Here is a 21184-nt window from a genome sequence, read left to right on the forward strand (position 1 = left end):
CCTCACCCTGGGTCCGATACTCTCCCCCCGATGTGGTCCACCTCAGCTGGTCGGCTTTTTGTGCCCAAAGTTCATTTTCCATGCTTATTTCTTTGTTAGTGCCAGGAGCTGGTCTGTCCTGCGACCATCTTGTTTGGCGGCCTGGCCCCGCCCCTTGTAAGCCCTTTTTTAAGTATCTTATCCAAGTGGCATTGTAGTTGTGCCGTGGGGTCCTTGGGGATCTGAAGATAGGTTTGCCGGTCAGATAGTTGGTTAAGGATCTCATCTCGGTAATCTGCATAGTCCAACACCACTATGCCTCCCCCCTTATCGGCTGGTCTTATCACGATTTTATTGTCACGGGACAACTATGTAATTATTTATCTGTCTCTGGAAGTACAATTAGAGTGCACCTTTTGCTGTGTTCTGAAGATATTTTTGGCTTCTTTCTCCACTGAGCGCAAAAAAGTTTTAATCGTGGCCTGATTAGACATTGGATCAAACATACTTTTTGGTTTAAATTTTGTTCTTTGATCCATCTCTATGGATGGATAGTTCTTAAAGAAATCTTTAAGTCGCATGGTTCGTCCAAATTTGAACAATTCCGTTTCCCATTGAAGTTGGTTGGGACCGTTGGTAGGAACAAAAGATAGACCTTTGCTGAGTAAACTTAATTCGTCAGGGAGGAGTTTTCTAGAGGAAATATTGAATCTTGGAGGTCTCCCTCTTCCCCCAGAAGGTTCTCCCCATCTGGCCACGTCTCGTGATGAGCCTCTTTCTTGTGCCTGATTTCTGTATTGATTCCTCGTTCGTATCCCTGGGTGTTCTACTTGTGTCCCTTCTAAAAAAGGCACAGTGCTGGTATTTCTTTCAAGATAAGTATCAGACTCCGAATTGGACTCCCCCGATGTTTTATCAATGGTGAATTGCCTCGGTTTGCGAACAAACTTACGCTTTCTTGCAAATCTTAGACGTTCACTATGACCACACAGCCATCTGTAAACCGTATGTTCTTTATAGTCGGACGCTACTTTTTCTTGTTTTTCCCTCTTAAAACGTACAAGATCAATTTTGTATTGTTTAACGTTATCCTCCAATTTTAAGAGGGTTGGTGCGGCTTCGATGGATGACAAAAGTAAAGTTTGTTGTGTCTCTAGTTCCGTTATTCTTCTGCGTATTTGAACCAGATCCTCTCTTACATCTTCAATAATTACCAGCATTAAATCAAGTGAACATTTGTTCAATACGGCCACCCATTTCCTACACACCTTTGGCTTTAGTCTCCCGATCGTGGGGATGTTCTTCACTCTGAAGCCCCTGGGAATTTGTAATTTTTGTGATACTCAGATAAGAATAATCCGTGTAAATCCAGATCAGTTTCATGTTTCTTTAATCTAAGTAACTCAAAGTATATCTCTCATAAAGTGGTAGTGCTGGGTAGATTGTCGTGGTCTCCGACCATCTGATTCTATCAGCATCTGTATCATTACATTGCCATAGTTCAGCCTGTTCAGTCAGCCCTCCAGCAAGAGTAAAAAAAATCCTCCATGAAAATGTACTCACTCGCTTTTCACAAGCAGAAAAATCCAATAAATACTTAAAATTATTTCTCAAGGGATATTCGAAAGTGTTCAAAATACAAATATGTTGAAAAAAATGAATAGTTTTAGCAAAATATAGGGTACAAGCCCAAAGTCCAGGGTGCATACACAATCGGCACTGCCATGTGCCAAATATAAATACAAAAAAACAAAATAAAAATACTGCCTGGTGCTGATCACCAAAGGTATAGATATGAAAGTAGATAGCACTCCACAGTCTTTATCTTCAGGTAAAAATTTACTTTTAATGCTCCAAGTTAAAACATCAACGTTTCAGTCTGGACAACCTAGAAGTATAGCACACTATCGGTATAAATTTATGACCTCTATAGATAGAAATTGGTTTCTGAGATAGATAGGTGGACATTTCAGTATGATATAGTGTATAAGACTTTAATTAGGTTACAGGGACCCAGCCTAAGATGTTTAAATATGTAAATGTGTAAATATGTTAATTTCAAAGTAACAGTGATATTCAGCATGTTAGAGAAGTAACTAGTAGGACAGTAAGCATATGGATCTTGGTCCATTACCCTACAAGTCTTCAATTGATTCTTGGTGATACAAAATAACGTTAGTGCAGGGAGTCATGCCGTATTTTTGACAGTAAATCTGTTGTGGTCTCTTAAGATACAAGGGGGTCACCATAGTGAGCAGTATTTCTTAAGGTTTATAATATTAAGTTCTATGAACTGTCCTCCAGCAGAGGTAATTATTTTTAATATGAATAATTAGTATTTATTTTTATTTTTTTCACAGTGGGTGTGTATTACTTTAAGTACATTTATTTTATGTGCTGGTTGGAGGCAGACAGTTTTAAAAGCCTCGGTCCGTGCCCAAAGAGCCGCAGAAGTGTCTGGTTGCTATGGATACGCCCAATGAACGGCCGGGCATGTGATCGACGCATGCGTAATTGACGCATGCGTGATGACGTCATCCGCATGCGACCGGCATTTTCGGCGCGGCAATGGACCGGACGGCTTGTGGAGGTGTGCTTTGATTGTTGTTTAATGGTACAGTATATATGTATATTCTGAATACTGGCTAACCTTGTCCTGATGAAAGTCTGATTGTCCAGACTGAAACGTTGATGTTTTAACTTGGATCATTAAAAGTAAATTTTTACCTGAAGATAAAGACCGTGGAGTGCTATCTACTTTCATATCTATACCTTTGCTGATCAGCACCAGGCAGTGATCTAAATATACAGTGAGTGCAACACTGTTTGTATTTTTATAAATATATTGTAGCCATTTCTGCATGTCAGCACAGCCATAGGCAGCATTTTCTCCGCTGTTCCTTAAAGCGACACAGTCGCTATCTGGGGATTTTCCGTAATTTTTCTTGTCTCAGTATATCTTTTGTCTGGGTTGGAAAATCTGTGAAATTCTAACACTATCTATATGAGTATTTCATAAAGAATATATATCTATGAAATGCTCATTTTGGTGAGGGAGAGGAAGGTGACAATGCTGCTTTTATGCTATTACATTGCAAAATCGTATTAATTATATTACCTTGTTTGGTTTATTTGTATTTAGTGGATATAAGTAATTAGTCACATGCTGACATCAAATATTGCTTTGTGTAGAATATGAAATCAGTGAAAAAGATTGTTTCAAGTCATGAGGATTACAAAGCTGAACAAATCCACCAACAAGCCGAAGCAACTAAGGTAAATATAACTATAATTGCACATTCTGTTACTTTTTATTTAAATGGGGAATATTTTAGTTTTAATAGCAGTGATGTATGTTTATAATTCTTAACTACGTAAACCTACATGAAATGTTATTTAATGCTACAGAAACACGTGCTTATTTATAATTTAGTTTTTAATGCGGAGTGTCACAAACAAGTCAGAAACTTGTAAAATTAAATTGTCATATAAATACAGACTTCGATTTAAAGGGAAACTATAGTGCCAGGAAAACAAAAAAAAAGTAGTTTTCCTGGCACTATAGCTCTATATAGTGCCCCACTCCTTCAAGGCCTCCTTCCCCTCTCTCTTGGTGCAGAAAGAGTTAAAAAAAAACCTTCTATCACTTGCCTGAGTCCAGTGCCACTGGTTCGGACTCTGCCGCTGCTCCTCCCACCGCCGGCATCAGCTCGCCAATGGCCACGCTCACATTAGTATTTCCCCCACAGGAAAGTATGTATAATGCTTTCCTAAGGATGCTGGATGACCTGATGCATAGCGTGAGGACGTCCAGCGTCAGGCGACCAAAAGTCACCTAATCACCTGGAAGTCCCTATAGTGGCTGTCTACTAGACGCCCACTAAAGTTGGAGTTTCCTCTAAAATTTAATTATTGCAGTTCATTAAAAACTGCAATAATTACCTATGCAGGGTGAAAGGACTTGGGACTATGCACCCAGACCAATTCAATGAGATGGAGTGGTCTGGGTACCTTTAGTATCTCTTTGATGAGCTTTCCAAAGGATTTAATACTGTTAGAAAAAGTTTCTGAATTATATTTCTAATAACATCACCATTGACTTTAAATGTGATTTATGTAGATAAATCCTTTGTAATGCTTATTTAACAGTATTTAATCTTTTGGAAAGCTTATTAAATCAAAGTCATAATTATAAAGTTTCAATCCTTCATTACAGAAAGAAGTCTGCTAATCAAATGAAACATATTCACAACACCAATTATCTATTTTAAAACAAGTTAGGAATTAATTTGATGCATGTTACATTTACAAAAGCTGTTCAACTCAACATAAAAATAATATTACATGGATTACCGTTAACTAGATTAGAAACATAGAAATGTACTTTACCGAGTTAAAGAAAGGGAAAGAGGGGAAGAGAACTAAAAGGGTGTTAAAAACATTAGATTTGGCATTTACTTGTAATAATGACTTATATTTCAGAGATTGTTCCTTTAAAATACACATCTTATAGCATAACAATTATATAAAGACATTAAAAAAAAATGTAATTTTAGATTTGATAGTGTATTTTATCTTTAATTTTCAGTCTTCTTGACCGATTTATCTCCATCTAGTTTTGAGATCCTTGAATGCAATAGATAAGACCCACTGGAATTGGATAGACAAGGTAGATAAGTTGTTAAAAAAAAATCTGTTAAAATGATCAGAAAGGCAGGGTGAGGGTCAAATGAACGCTAAATTGGTTATTCAAAGGATAGCCAAAGTTAAGGGAAAAATAATGCAATGTATGCAATGGAAGGCAATGTGCTTGAGTGAGTACATAATGAACATTGAGAACCACAGACTATGTTAGGTGGATAGACTCAAAACCAGATTGGATAGCAACTAGAATAGAATATGGGTGAATAAAGTTCATGTGTTGGCTGTTGATATGAACAGTAAGGCAGGGGACAGAGGACTAAATGGTCCATAATTAGTGGGGTACGTAATTCATATTGACGAAGCTTGAAATATTTTATTAATCAATATATCTGACCTTTACAGCCTTTAAAATCAAACAAAAAAAAGTGACAACATTTATGACTTCATATTATTTTTAAATGAGAATCATGATTATCAAATGCAAATGTTGAAGTCAGTATTATTTCTTGAATCAAATTCTCAAGTCAATTTACAGTTCAATTTAATAATGTACATCGTAATTTGTATTTTTGACTTTTTTGGCATATTTCACAGTATGAAAATGCATTGGAAAGACAGTTCAATAATATGACCAAAGCCTTAAATACTATTCGAAATCACCTGGAGGAGGTCAGTACAATTTTCTTTGGCTTTCCTTTAATTTTAATAGAAATGACATACCTCTTTTGAAAATGTAATGCAGTCTACAATAGATCTATAAAAGTAGTAATAGCTAAGTGTTTTGTAATACATTATTCTTTTTTAGTGTTCAAATTATAAGGATTTTTTTTTTAATTTTAATAGTATATAGTTTGCTCTATTCAAATAGGTTCCAAATGCATTTCCAGGATTAAAGGCTTTTAAGTGTATTGTATTCTATATTTGCAAATGTACTGCAGCAGATTGCTTTTAAAAATCCTTTGAAATACTTGTGTGTTGTTAACAATATGAGTGCCAGGAAAATGCAACTAGTATTTCACAAATACTTTTTTGGCGTAAACGTTAATTAGAAGAATATTTAAGGCTGGATTCTGTAAGAAAAGTAAGGATTGATAGCTGAATAGCAGTTCATCAGTTGAAGTCTATGATAAAATTGATATTCTGTAAGCAGAGTAAACCCTAAGAGAATCCAGGACATTATTTGGGTGTTTGACTGCTGATAAGAAGCATGCTGCCTGCATTATAGAAACACGTTTAAAGAGAGCTGACAGTATGTGTCAACAAAAAGTATATCCCCCTACTGTTACACAATCAGTCAACAATATAATACTCAACTTATAAAGTGGAAAAAAATCTATGGTCTCTCAGAATATATATGTACAACAACATAAGGGAAGAAAAAAACAACCATAGTGTAAACCATTAAGTAGACATTTTAGATTGCATTACTATAATTTAACCTGAAACTCCTTATCTTGGAAGTGCAAACTAATATGTGGTGGCATATCTACTTAGTAGTTTTACACTATGGTTGGTTTTTATTTTCTTCCACAGAAATTAGCTGTATCTCCATTGTGTTGTTGTACATATATTCAACACAAGTGTATGTTGTTTCCAGTACACAAAAAAATACTTTTTGAGCGTCCTTAAAGTGGCACTGTCATGCCAAACTTACCTTTCCCCAACCGCTTCCTCTTCTCTCCCTCTGTCAGGATCTGTTCTTCATTTCTTCCTTTCTGATCTAGTTTTCTTTAAAACATAAGGCAAAGTAGGGACTACTTTGTTTTATGTATTTTTCCATGCTCCATTTCCTGTGGTCAGATACATTTTCCCACAATATTCAACTTTCCTCATGTGTTCTCGTGTTGTTTCATTCACCGTTCGAACATCCTGTCATTTAGACAGGGCACCTGTCTCAGGGAAATCCTGACTTCTGTATGATTTACGGTTCCAGTTTAGCATTCATAGGTTACAGCAAGTCAGTGTAAAGATGATTCGTTATTGGGAGGGCTGGATATTTATGCAATTTAGACAAAAAAAAAAAGGATTTATGCCAAAAAGCATTTATAACTAGTTTCATATAGTATTCCTGTGATCACTCATACACCCTCTTAGCGTTATCTCTTGGCAAGGTTTCCAAGGTTCTGCGGAAGCACATCCTACAAAATACATTAATTTAGCTACATGCCAAATTATATATTTGCTGCACGTACATAATAACTAAACCTAGCGTAGACAAGATGGAGGGACATAGTGAGATAAGTTGGAGGGACATAGTGAGATAAGTTGGAGGGGCATAGTGAGATAAGTTGGAGGGACATAGTCTTTTATCTTTCACACCTGCAAATTCACTGAATTTTGTCCTAACAGAATGTGTACAGTTTGTCCATTTGTGTTAGGATGAAATTTGTGCGTTTTGTTTGGTTCTAAATTTCATTAGAACGAATAAAATTCCGATACATTATTAGGGACCTATCTGCTAAAAGGCTGAAAGAGCAGAATCAGTCTTTCAGCCTACTTTACTAATGCTAACTAAAGATTACTTAGAATTAGTAAATAAGGGAGATTGAAAATGAAATCTCCCTTTTGCCCCAACTTGCTATGCCGCGAGTATGGGCATATCTACTAAACAATGAGCTGCTCACTATTGGGATCCCCCCATCTTATAAAGTGCCCCAATGGTGGGCCACCTATTTAAATAATTAACAGGGCTCCACAAGTTGGGGCTATTAAACTAAATGGGGAACTAGCATCTTTCCTGGTCCCTACTCATTAGCAGTGGGTGGTGGCCCTTAAATGACAAAAGTGGAAGGACCTAATGTCTCCCCCCTAGGCCCTCACCCATGAGCGGCAGGTGGGGCCAGGGGGGAGACTGTAGGTACCCCGCACACCTTTTGTAATTAAAGGGCCACCACCCGCATCTCATGGGTGGGGACCGGAGGTGGAGAAAGTAGTTCCCCTCCCCCCTTTTGTCATTTAAGGGCCCTCACCCAACACTTATGGTTGAGGGCCAGGGGAAGACAGTCCCCACCCCCTTTTGTCACTAAAGGGCCTCCACCCTGCCATGGTATAGCGAGTAGGGGCCCAAGGGGGTATACAGGGGTTAGAAAGTGATGGGGAGCACAACTCCTTGCCGCTTATATTTTTACATATTACAAGGAGAGAGCCGCAAGCCAATAACTCCCTCCTTGTAATACATTTGTTTGAAGACCGTTCTATGTTTCTATGTTTCCTTGTCATTTCTATTCGTTCATTTGTCTCTCTGACGAATGAGCGAATAGCTAAAATTTCCACCTAAATTTCGGACAATACAAATGCCCAAGTTAAACTGGGCATGCATGAGAATGTCACTGTGCATCTAGTGTGGGCAGATGACATGTCCCACAGCGCCTTGTCCACACAAAGATGGCTGAGCCCAATTGATCAATTAATTTAAATGGAGCGCTGCCACTAGATGCCACCACATGTCAGTTTGTCTAATTTCCTACCAAATTTTTTAAGCATGATCAGCCCAGTGATGGAGTAGTAGAGAATGCATATTTACAGAGCATGGTGTTGTATACTGTAGCACATAGCAGACAAAAATCACATTCTGTTCCAAACTGCATCTAGAAGAAACATCAGCACAATAATTGAAGATCATGCTAACGCAATGTGCTAATAATCTTAAAGGACCACTCTAGTGCCAGGAAAACATACTCGTTTTCCTGGCGCTAGAGTGCCCTGAGGGTGCCCCCACCCTCAGGGACCCACTCCCGCCGGGATCTGGGGGGAGGAAGGGGTTAAACTTACCTCTTTCTCCAACGCCGGGCGGGGAGCTTTCCTCCTCCTCTCCTTCTTCCTTGCGACGTCATCGTCTGAATGCGCATGCGCGGCAGGAGCCGCGCTCGCATTCAGCCGGTCGCATAGGAAAGCATTTACAATGCTTTCCTATGGACGCTTGCGTGCTCTCACTGTGATTTTCACAGTGAGAAGCACGCAAGCGCCTCTAGCGGCAGTCAATGAGACAGCCACTAGAGGTTTTGGAGGCTGGATTAACCCTCAGTATAAACATAGCAGTTTCTCTGCTATCAGCATCTCTGAAACTGCTATGTTTATAAAAAAAAAGGGTTAATCCTAGAGGGACCTGGCACCCAGACCACCTCATTAAGCTGAAGTGGTCTGGGTGCCTAGAGTGGTCCTTTAAGTTTAGTCATGACAGGAGGCGAGTATTTTGCATTAACTTTTTTTTACTAACTCCATAGCAGCAAAGAAAAAACAGTTAAAATAAAGAAAATAATCAGAACACAGTCAGAGTGTATATAAATGACTGCGTATCCTGAGCACTTCCTCTTGTCAAATGCAACATCAAAAGTCCATAATTAAACGGTAAACTTTTTATGAAATCCTAGTTGAAAATGATGACTTGTTAAGCTGAAAGAAAAGAGACTAGTTTCAGTGATACGGAACCGACCATATGAATGTATAAAAGTGAGCTTACGTAAGCAGATGTTAATAAACTAAAGTTATCTAACAATATCAGGTGTTATCATAATAGAGCTAATCACATATGCAATAACTAAATTCATAAACCAATAATAAGTCTCATACAGGTAAATAGACATATCCCAGAACTAGAATTCTCCAGCGTCCTATGACTCTGTAACTTACCTTATACCAGGGTTGGGAAGAACCATAAAAGGGGGGGGGGGGGGAATAGTCGCCTCCTGTCATTACTAAAATGAAGATTATTAGTACATTGCATTAGCATAATCTTCAATTTTACAACATGACAGGAGGCTCCATATACGAAAGGTTGATTTGCGGGACCATTTACAATGCTTTCCTATGGACGCTTGCGTGCTCTCACTGTGATTTTCACAGTGAGAAGCACGCAAGCGCCTCTAGCGGCAGTCAATGAGACAGCCACTAGAGGTTTTGGAGGCTGGATTAACCCTCAGTATAAACATAGCAGTTTCTCTGCTATCAGCATCTCTGAAACTGCTATGTTTATAAAAAAAAAGGGTTAATCCTAGAGGGACCTGGCACCCAGACCACCTCATTAAGCTGAAGTGGTCTGGGTGCCTAGAGTGGTCCTTTAAGTTTAGTCATGACAGGAGGCGAGTATTTTGCATTAACTTTTTTTTACTAACTCCATAGCAGCAAAGAAAAAACAGTTAAAATAAAGAAAATAATCAGAACACAGTCAGAGTGTATATAAATGACTGCGTATCCTGAGCACTTCCTCTTGTCAAATGCAACATCAAAAGTCCATAATTAAACGGTAAACTTTTTATGAAATCCTAGTTGAAAATGATGACTTGTTAAGCTGAAAGAAAAGAGACTAGTTTCAGTGATACGGAACCGACCATATGAATGTATAAAAGTGAGCTTACGTAAGCAGATGTTAATAAACTAAAGTTATCTAACAATATCAGGTGTTATCATAATAGAGCTAATCACATATGCAATAACTAAATTCATAAACCAATAATAAGTCTCATACAGGTAAATAGACATATCCCAGAACTAGAATTCTCCAGCGTCCTATGACTCTGTAACTTACCTTATACCAGGGTTGGGAAGAACCATAAAAGGGGGGGGGGGGGAATAGTCGCCTCCTGTCATTACTAAAATGAAGATTATTAGTACATTGCATTAGCATAATCTTCAATTTTACAACATGACAGGAGGCTCCATATACGAAAGGTTGATTTGCGGGACCAGTCTTCCGCTTGTAAGATATCCGAAAGTGACGCACCCGCCATAAACGGCGATGATGCTGCTGCTCCGCGAACGGAGTGGGCACCAAAAGACGGGTCTATTCCGGCCAGGGTGAGGAGCCATCTAATCCATCTGGACAGGGTAGAGACCTAAACTGGACCGTGAGGGCTAATATATGACACCAGTAGTTGCTGGGATGTTGTTGGGCCTTCACATATGCCCGCAAAGCCGTAACCACACATAGTTGAGGATCTGAAGCAAAGAACGGGTAGAAGACCGACGATGAATCAGATTTAGTTCATCGTAAAATACAGAATGTGACCCCTTCCAGAGCGATTGTAAAGGCGTCCACATCGAACACGCGCACGTCCAAGACTCATCGGAACGAGACGAGGCACAGTAGGAAGGTAAATTTGGTTGCCAATTGTCATAAGGATAGAAGTTCATTAGGTGGCCACCATCTCAAGAACCGAAGCACCACGTCCACATCCACATCCCATAGACGTTGGTAATTAGGAGCTCGAGGACGTCTGAGTTTGATGCCTCATAGTAGTTGACAGATCAGGGGGTCTTGACCAACTCTCCTCCCTTGGGTAGGTATATGGGCGTCCGATATAGTAGACCTGATGACATTGATGGTGCGGTATGACTTACCTTCCCCGAACAGTGAAGAGAGGAAATTAATCATCGCGGAAATAGGAACTGTAGAGGGATCAAGGTCCCGTCCCATGCACCAACTGGTCCAAGATCGCCAAGCAGATCGGTAACTCTTCCGTGTTACTGGGGCCCAGGAATCCCACAGTAGGTCTTTAGTCGCTGACGATAAGTCGTTAATACACCATGCGCCCCTAAAAGAATCCAGGTCACTAAGGACCTCACTAAGGACCTCTCTCTGGAGGAGTCATCAGACTCTTCTGAGTCTTCCCTGTCTTGGGAGCATTTAGGAACCAGCCTGATAGCATCAGAGGCCGCCGGGAGCACTTCTCTAGGGATGCGGCCACCGCCGCGTTAATCATTGCCTGAAGGTCCTTGGGATTCTGGATATCTGAACATCCGAACGTCAGGGGACAGAGATTAGACGTGAACGGCAGAATTCGATCGAACAGTCCATTCGCAAAAAACAAACTACCGAAAGTATAATGAGGATGGACCTCCGCGAACGGAGATTCACGAACGGTTAGTTCATGCGCAAATCCCCAAACGTAATGCAGAGAATAGCCACGAAGGAAAACCTCGCGAACGGACCATTCGTGCCTAAATGCGTGAATCAATTGAACGCCCTGCTCAAGGCACTGAACTCAGTGCGAACAGCGCGGGAAACATAAGGAAAGTGGCGAACGTAGCCACCAGGAAGGGGGGAAGTAAAGGCCGCCTCAGGGAAGAGAGGGCCTGGGGAGTGAGGGGACAGAACACCAGTACAGAAATAACAGTTCCACAAGGGAGGTGGAGATAAAGGATAGCCCCATGGCACCCCACAGGAAAGGAGAAACTGAATCACATACAATAAGTAAAGTTTTAAATCAGAAGTATAGAAGCAGTATTGTGACTAGTGATGGAGCAGCAAAGAAAGAGGAAGTGCTCAGGTTACACTTTCACTTATATACACTCTGACTGTGTTCTGATTGGTTTCAACTGTTTTTTCTTTGCTGCTATGGAGTTAGCAAAGAAAGATAATGCAAAATATGAAGCCTCCTTTCATGTTTTAAAATTGTGCATCGGGAGCTTTTTAAAATGGGTTTCCATGGCTAAGCAACTGTTCAGAAGCCTCACATCATCATATAGCGATATGCTAAGTGTCAACTGGTATATTGTAAAGCATTCTACTCTACAGTGAAAAAAATACATTTTAGAATGTTTGTTGCTTCTGTCTTTGTGGCATTTGTATGGGGGGGGTGGGTGGGTCTTGTTTCAGAATATGTCCCTGTGCATGGTTTGATTACTTTTATATGGAGGAATAGAGAGGTCCAGAATAGTTCGCTGGCGAATAGTTCCTGGCGAACATAGCTTGTTCGCGTTCGCCACGGACGGCAAACATATGCGATGTTCGGTCCGCCCCCTATTCATCATCATTGAGTAAACTTTGACCCTGTACCTCACAGTCAGCAGACACATTCCAGCCAATCAGCAGCAGACCCTCCCTTCCAGACCCTCCCACCTCCTGGACAGCATCCATTTTATATTCATTCGGAAGCTGCATTCTTTTTTTTTTTTTTTCAGAAGTGTGTTATATTTGAGCATGCTAGGCTGAACGTGCGTAAATCATGGCTAGTTGCACTGAGGGTATGAGTATATAGCAGTACATTGTTGTGAAAGATGGCTGTCATGTTTAGGGTGTAGCTTGCACGTTATAAACTGTGTATTTATATCAGCAGCTCCACCACTAGTTATAAATCAAGTGTGAGTCGCCCCATGAGATGAGACTAGTGAATAACATAATACATGAACGGTTAAGGTAAAGGCATGTAAGGAACTACGACAATAAACTCTTTAGGAGGTGAAATAATGACGTTTAAACGCTTGCTACTTTACGATTAGTTAATGTGCAGAGAGCAGTTCATGTGATCAAAGGCATAGTGTGGAGGATCGGCTATAGTGGGACATGCTTGGCAGGCTGCTGTTTACTGCTTGTGCTCATACGATCCCTTCTGGGTGCCATGTGCAGACCCTGGTAGTCCCTGATACCTGGAACAACAAAGGCAAGTCTCTGGCTGAGTGCCGGGTTCGCGGCTTGAGGTGGTGGAAGCTTGTTTTGTCCGGTGGTCGGATCTGTCCCGGTGGTGCTTCACGTCCGGTGCGGGACTGTGGTAGCTTAAGGTGCAGGCGAGTGCTTGACGTGGGGAAGGCTCTGCATTTCTGTTTGTGCCTCCGGTCCCGTCTTCGACGCCTTTTGCGTTGGTGGATTTTAATGGGGACTGCTTCGCTTAGCTGTGGTGGAGCTTGTTGGGGCTGTGGTGGAGCTTGTTGGGGCTTCCTGCTTGTTATTTGCTTCCAAAATTGATTAAAGAGTCTGTCCAGCTTAGACTCAATATCCTGCCATGCTTTGCTGGTACCAGGAGGACATGCGGCTGCCGCTATATTGGGAGAGTCGCAGATGAGTATGTCAGCCTGGGCGGCTGTGCTCTGTGCGTCCATTAGCTCCAGACAGCCTCTCAGGGGTGGACCGGGATAACCCCCACCGGTCCGAGGGGGGGGGGTAACGGAGCTCCTGCCGGGCAGTAGCTGCTCCTGGGCATCCCAGGATCGGGAGATCGGCCACCTCTCCCGCCCGGTGAGCACCAAGCCACACTTGCCACGGGGAGGTAAGTAAGACTCTGTCGAGTTGCTGACCGCTATTAAGCATGTCGGGTCGGTCAGGTAGGAGCAACATTGCTGGCTCATCCCCTTCTGGGGTGAAATTCGCTTGTTGATAGCTGCTTAAAGTGAGATATTGAGGGAGCTCACACGAAGTGCTTCTTTCCTCCATGACAGCTAGGCCCCGCCCCCCGGAAGCTGCATTCTTAGTGAGAGGAGGGACAGTGTAGCTGCTGCTGATTTAATAGGGAAATCGATAGCTAGGCTAGTGTATTCAGTGTCCACTACAGTCCTGAAGGACTCATCTGAGCTCTGCTGTAAGGACAGCACCCCAAAAGATTTCCTGTGTAATCTAATTGCAGTTGCCTGCCTGCCAGCGTGTGTGGCAGGCTCACAGCGTATACTGTGCCCAATTGCCAAGTGCCACCACTCATATCTGGTGTCACAATAGCTTGCATGTAAAAAAACAAAAAACTTTTTTGACTGTGAAATAATAGCAGTCAGTTTCCTTCACACGTGTGCGTTTCAGGGCCTGCCAAGGCACAGTGTCACACCAGTGCAACTCATATCTGGTGTAACAGTAGTGTACATTTAAAAAAAACAACACTTTTTTGTTCCACTTGGACCGGACAGATGGTGGTCCGGTGAAGGAGGCTGAGTGCAGGTCATGTAGCTCGGCTGCGGTATCTGGGTCTGACTGCCTCTCTCTTCATGGGCTGTTTTGTGCAGGTCTCTTTTTTTTTTGTCAATCTAGGGGTGAGTGCCGCTTGGTTCTTTGCCAGGTTGTAGGCCAGCACCAGGCAGCTGATTGTCCCGGTGTCGTGGCGACTCTGCGTCCGGGGCCGCCGTTCTTCGGCATGAGGCCTTGGTGGGGGCTCATGCGCATTCGCCATTGGTCCCATCAACAGGATCGTGAGCCATGGGTTCCGTCGGGTGCCGGTTTTCCCCTGGGGGTATGGCGCGCTGTGGAGAGGTACCTCCCGGTGAGCTCCTAGCTCTGAAGAAGGGTGAGTGGTCTCTTCCGCCGCGCCGTCCACATGGGTGTTGCTTCGTGCCGGGTTACCAGCTTCAGGCCTCCGGAGTGTCTCCGTACTTGGGTGTTGCTGTAAGGTATGGGTCGCTTGGTGCTTGTTGCCGTCGGGCCAGATGGTGTCCGTAGACTGCTGTGGGCACTGCGGTTTGGTTCCCGCACACATGGCCTCCGCCATCTTGGGTTGGGCCCGATGGTCCGGCGGTGTCTCCGGGTGTGGCTCTGGGACATGGACCGGGATCACCCCCCCCGGCCCAGAGGGGGGGGGACTGGGACCGGGTCTGCCCTGTTCCATGCTCTTTTCAGGCTCCGTTAGGCAGGATAGTGGAGCGGCGGCTGTCCACTCCACTCACCGCCAGGTAGGCCCGCCGTCTGGTACAGCAGGGACCTCTCCTCTGAGGGACTAGAACTCCAGGAGCAAGCCTATCCTCAGCTCCGGTAGCCTGTGTGCATCGAGGGTTGTGGATGGTGACCATTTATTCCCCCTAGAAACCCGATTCACATGCTTAATGGGTCATAGTGTGCAGGAGCTGATCTGTCCTGCGACCGCACAGCTCGGCGGCCCTGCCCCGCGCCCCCAAAAAAACAACACTTTTTTGACTCTGAAATAATAGCAGTCAGTTTCCTTCATGCGTGTGCGTTTCAGGGCCTGCCAGGGCACAGTGTCACACAAGTGCAACTCATATCTGGTGTAACAGTAGTGTACATTTAAAAAAAACAACACTTTTTTGACTGTGAAATAATAGCAGTCAGTTTCCTTCACGCGTGTGGGTTTCAGGGCCTGCCAGGGCACAGTGTCACACCAGTGCAACTCATATCTGGTGTAACAGTAGTGTACATTTAAAATAAAAATACTATTTTGACAGTAATAGATTGAGTAGCAGTTAGTTGTCTGCAAGCGTGTGTGTCAGGCCTACAGCGTCTACTCTGCCAACTTCTGCCAGTGCACAGTGCCACTCATATCTGTTGTCACTGTAGCTTAGTACCACTAATCGAAAAAAAAATGACAGGCAGAGGCAGGCCACCCCGCAGGGTCCGCCGTGGTCATGGTGCTGTGATTCCCTTTGGCCCTAGAATAATGCCCAGTGTTCAGAGGCCACGTGCCCTGAACTCGAAAAGTTCTGAGGACATAGTTGACTGGCTAACACAGGACACCCAATCTTCTACAGCTTCCGCTCGGAACCTTGACACACCATCCTCCTCCAGCTTAGCTTCGGGCACCTCTCAAGTTACCACTCGCCCGCCTGCCGCCACCAACAATAGCACCACAGCCGCTTCACTTGATCTGTCAGAGGAGTTATTTACACATCAGTTGGAAGAAATGAGTGATGCACAACCATTATTGCCAGAGGATGTAGATAACAGGGATATGTCTCAGTCAGGCAGCATTACACACATGGACGTACGGTGTGATGATGATGATGTTGTACCCGCTGCTGCTTCCTTTGCTGAGTTGTCAGGTACAAGTGAAGCGGTTTATGATGACGATGCGTCCGTGGATGTCACGTGGGTGCCCGCTAGAAGAGAAGAAGAACAGGGGGGAAGTTCAGATGGGGAGACAGAGAGGAGGAGGAGACGAGTTGGAAGCAGGGGGAGGTCATCACAAGGAGCTAGTGGCACAGTCAGAAAGCATGCATCGGCACCCATGGTCAGCCAGACAGCACGCCAATCAACGCATGCTGTTGCCACCACCAGAATGCCGTCATTGCTGACAACAGTTTGCGGTGTTTGTGGTGCGTTAAACGGGGAGTTTGGTCTGTCACTGTGAAGCGGGCGTAACCCTTACACTACCTGATCGATACAACATCATACCTGATGTTTTAAAGCACGTTATTCCAAACAATTTAGGAATGTTAGGTGATTTATGCCCTTTATGGATTAAAACCAGACTCTGCATCAACTATGTAATTTTCCATGGGAGTTTTGCCATGGATCCCCCTCCGGCATGCCACGGTCCAGGTGTTAGTCCCCTTGAAACAACTTTTCCATCACTATTGTGGCAAGAAAGAGTCCCTGTGGTTTTAAAATTCGCCTGCCCATTGAAGTCTATGGCGGTTCGCCCGGTTCGCCCATTCGCGAACATTTGCGGAAATTCGCGTTCGCCATTCGCGAACGGAAAATTTTATGTTCGCGACATCTCTATGGAGGAAGTCAAGTGAAGTAGAACACTATCTACGAGTCAGACCTTCTTGTCCAACATCAATACCTGACCTCATGTATGCTCTCTTGACTGAGTGGGCACAAATTCCTAGAGACATAATCCAAAATCTTGTAGAACACCTTCACAGAAGAGTGGTAGCTGTTGTAGCCACAGAGGTGGGCCTAACTCCATATGTTTGCCCATTATCTTGGAATGGTGTGTCCAACAAGCTTATACTGGTGTAATGGTCAGGTGTATACATACTTTGGCCATAAAGTGTAGTTTCATCAAAAAACAGCTGCCAAATGCTAAAATATACATTTTAATAACTCATGTTAGGCAGGGTTTATTGGATATTCTCAGGATACAAAAATATATTTGGTAATGTTGCTCATTGTCTTTGGCTATGCCACTGTCTGCTGTAATTGAAGGAAAATCAGACAGCTACATTTCAGTACATTTCTGTAAAATTTGAAACAAACCTTGCAAGCCATGTTCCCCCCACATTTGATAGTACTTCAAATGAATCAATGTAAACTAAATATTTAAAAAATGGTAATCACAACAAGTGCATATATCATTAATATTTGTGCTGTGGATAAAACCCATACATTTCCACATTTACAAAATAATTAGAATACAGACAAAACACTATTTTAAGTCTTTAAAACTATTAAATAACAATGTTGTCCTTGTATTTGAAATTCACTTTAACTTAACTTTGAACTCTTACTTTGGTAAATAACACTAACATTTCTGCTCCCACCCCCACTTTATATAGTGTGTGGCATACTGGGTTTTCATATTTGCATTGAGTTGGGCCTATTTGCCTTTCCAAATATTATTATTAAAAAATATATGCAGCAAAAAAATCTAAATTGAAAGACAATTAGATTCCTGCATATTCAATGTAATGAGAAATGTAGTTTTCTTATGCAATATAAGCTTTGTAGCTTTGTAGCAATATAAGCTTTGTAAATTCCAATCAAAAGAAAATTGTTTTCAAACTATCATTGTTAAAAGTTTTAAATCAAAGCATATGTGCTTTAGCCCATCATGAAAATGTGCATTATTTTTTGAACCATGTTTCAGTAAATTACAGACTTCTACCACAAGGTGTCAGCAAAGGAATATATTTCGATATAGTACTGAAACAGCTAATTCTTACTTTATTGAAAATTATTTAAAAATATTTTTCTTTAAATATGTGAGTGCTGAATAATAACTAATTAAGTTAATGGAGTAGTATTGTGTACAAAATTGCACACTGTTTGTGTTTTTACAATACAAGGGTTACTTGTCATGTAAGAAAGAGGTGTAATTATGTTATCAGCATTTTCTGATGAAATATTAATAACAGATATGTACATATAAATAGGTAAAAAAAAATTAAATATAAACAATAAAAATTAAAAATGTTGTTCTTGTTAGATTGTGTGAACAACGCAATTTAGGTTTCTTTGTTAATCCCCACAATTGATCTTCCCCAGAATATATTTTCATGAGGTTTCCAATATCACAGCAAACGCTTCTTTATTAGTAGCCACTCTCTTAAAGTGGCTACTAATAAAGACTGGACATACCCAGAGTTGTCTACTTTTGCAAATGGTAAGCTATGATGTAGGAAATTGTCATTTCTGGACTGCCATATGGGCTCAAATGCAATATAGGCTCAGCAAAACAATCTGGGAAATTTCAATGTGGAAAAAACTGGAAACGGGGAAAACCTGTAATTTGGCCAAACCCCACAAACCCTAAAAATGGAGGGTACTATTGTACTTGTGAGACATCGCTTAAAGGACCACTCTAGGCACCCAGACGACTTCAGCTTAATGAAGTGGTCTGGGTGCCAGGTACCTCTAGGATTAACCCTTTTTTTTATAAACATAGCAGTTTCAGAGAAACTGCTATGTTTATAATGAGGGTTAATCCAGCCTCCAAATCCTCTAGTGGCTGTCTCATTGACAGCCGCTAGAGGCGCTTGCGTGCTTCTCACTGTGAAAATCACAGTGAGAGCACGCAAGCGTCCATAGGAAAGCATTGTAAATGCTTTCCTATGCGACCGGCTGAATGCGAGCGCGGCTCCTGCCGCGCATGCGCATTCAGCCGATGACGTCGCGATCAAGATGGAGAGGAGGAGGAAAGCTCCCCGCCCGGCGCTGGAAAAAGAGGTAAGTTTAACCCCTTCCTCTCTCCAGATCCCGGCGGGAGTGGGTCCCTGAGGGTGGGGGCACCCTCAGGGTACTCTAGTGCCAGGAAAACGAGTGTGTTTTCCTGGCACTAGAGTGGTCCTTTAACACAAATATGTGTGTTTTATTGTAGTAAACGCTAACAGTATTTTGACATTCACAGTTAAAATGCCATGCAGAACTTGAACAATAACATTTCTTATTTCTCAAACTTTTTTATATTTCATTCATAATAAATTATGTTTCATATGTGAAACTTTGATGTGAAATGAAAGCTCTGTTTCTTCTGAAAAAAATCATATAAGTGTGGGTGCACTTAATATGAAAGAGATAAATTATGGTTGAACAGAAAAAGCTCAAATTACAGGTTTAGTTTTAAATAGTACTTGTACATTTGCCTCCGTTCTTCAGGGGTTAACAAAATGTCCAGGTAATCTGGCAGAAAAACAACCTCAAAACATTAAAGAGCCACCACCATATTTAACTGTGAGCATGTAGTACTTTTTATATGGCTACCTCTCTCTGTATGCGCCAAACCCACTTCTGGTATTTATTGACAAAAAGCTCTATTTCATCTGACCATAGAACCTGATCCCATTTTAATTCCGTTAGTGTCAGGCAAACCGTAGATGCTTGAGTTTGTTTTTTGATGAGAGTAAAGGCTTTTTTGTTGAAACCCTTGTGGGTCGTGAAAACAACTTGTGGTGATGTAGGTGACATTGGATTGACGTTTTGGAGACTTTCTTACCCCAAGACACAACTAAGTTCTGCAATAGTGATGTCCTGAACGGTTCGCTGGCGAATAGTTCCTGGCAAACATAGCTTGTTCGCGTTCGCCACGGACGGCAAACATATACGATGTTCGGTCCGCCCCCTATTCGTCATCATTGAATAAACTTTGACCCTGTACCTCACAGTCAGCAGACACATTCCAGCCAATCAGCAGCAGACCCTCCCTCCCAGACCCTCCCACCTCCTGGACAGCATCCATTTTAGATTCATTCTGAAGCTGCATTTTTAGTGAGAGGAGGGACAGTGTGCTGCTGCTGATTTAATAGGGAAATTGATAGCTAGGCTAGTGTATTCAGTGTCCACTACAGTCCTGAAGGACTCATCTGATCTCTGCTGTAAGGACAGCACCCCAAAAAGCCCTTTTTAGGGCTAGAACATCAGTTTGCTTTTTTTTTTTCTGTGTAATCTAATTGCAGTTGCCTGCCTGCCAGCGTGTGTGTCAGGCTCACAGCGTATACTGTGCCCACTTGCCCAGTGCCACCACTCATATCTGGTGTCACAATAGCTTGCATTTAAAAACAAACAAACTTTTTTGACTGTAATGTAATAGCAGTCAGTTTCCTTCACACGTGTGCGTTTCAGTGCCTGCCAGGGCACAGTGTCACACCAGTGCAACTCATATCTGGTGTAACAGTAGTGTACATTTTTTTTTAAAAAAAATAAAATTTTGACTGTAATAGATTGAATAGCAGTTAGTTGTCTGCCAGCGTGTGTGTCAGGCTCACAGCGTATACTGTGCCCACTTGCCCAGTGCCACCACTCACTCACTGGTGTCCCAATAGCTTGCATTTAAAAAAAAATAAACTTTTTCGACTGTAATATAATAGTAGTCAGTTTCCTTCACTAGTGTGCGTTTCAGGGCCTGCCCAGTGCCACCACTCTCTCATATCTGGTGTCCCAATAGCTTGCATTTAAAAAAAACCAAAAACGTTTTGGACTGTAATATAATAGCAGTCAGTTTCCTTCACTAGTGTGTGTTTCAGGGCCTGCCAGGGAACAGTGTCACAACAGTGCAACTCATATCTGGTGTAACAGTAGTGTACATTTAAAAAAACAACCCTTTTTGACAGTGAAATAATAGCAGTCAGTTTCCTTCACGCGTGTGTGTTTCATGGCCTGCCAGGGCACAGTGTCACATCAGTGCAACTCATATCTGGTGTAACAGTAGTGTACATTTAAAAAAAAACTAGAAATTTGACTGTGAAATAATAGCAGTCAGTTTCCTTCACACGTGTGCGTTTCAGGGCCTGCCAGGGCACAGTGTCACACCAGTGCAACTCATATCTGGTGTAACAGTAGTGTACATTAAAAAAAAACCTAGAAATTTGACTGTGAAATAATAGCAGTCAGTTTCCTTCACGCATGTGCGTTTCAGGGCCTGCCAGGGCACAGTGTCACAGCAGTGCAACTCATATCTGGTGAAACAGTAGTGTACAT

General features: G+C 42.2%; 1 protein-coding gene across 1 annotated transcript in view; it reads left to right on the forward strand.

Moving 5' to 3' along the window:
* The window catches only part of LOC134614463 (EF-hand calcium-binding domain-containing protein 14-like), a 70363-nt gene that overhangs the window by 16097 nt on the left and 33082 nt on the right, over positions 1-21184 (forward strand). Inside the window, exons 5-6 of the mRNA XM_063458264.1 lie at positions 3172-3255; positions 5218-5292. Coding sequence (XP_063314334.1) covers positions 3172-3255; positions 5218-5292 — 159 coding nt within the window. The remainder of the gene's footprint in view (positions 1-3171; positions 3256-5217; positions 5293-21184) is intronic.

The sequence above is a fragment of the Pelobates fuscus genome, chromosome 6 (assembly GCF_036172605.1).
Source record: "Pelobates fuscus isolate aPelFus1 chromosome 6, aPelFus1.pri, whole genome shotgun sequence".
NCBI lineage: Eukaryota > Metazoa > Chordata > Amphibia > Anura > Pelobatidae > Pelobates > Pelobates fuscus.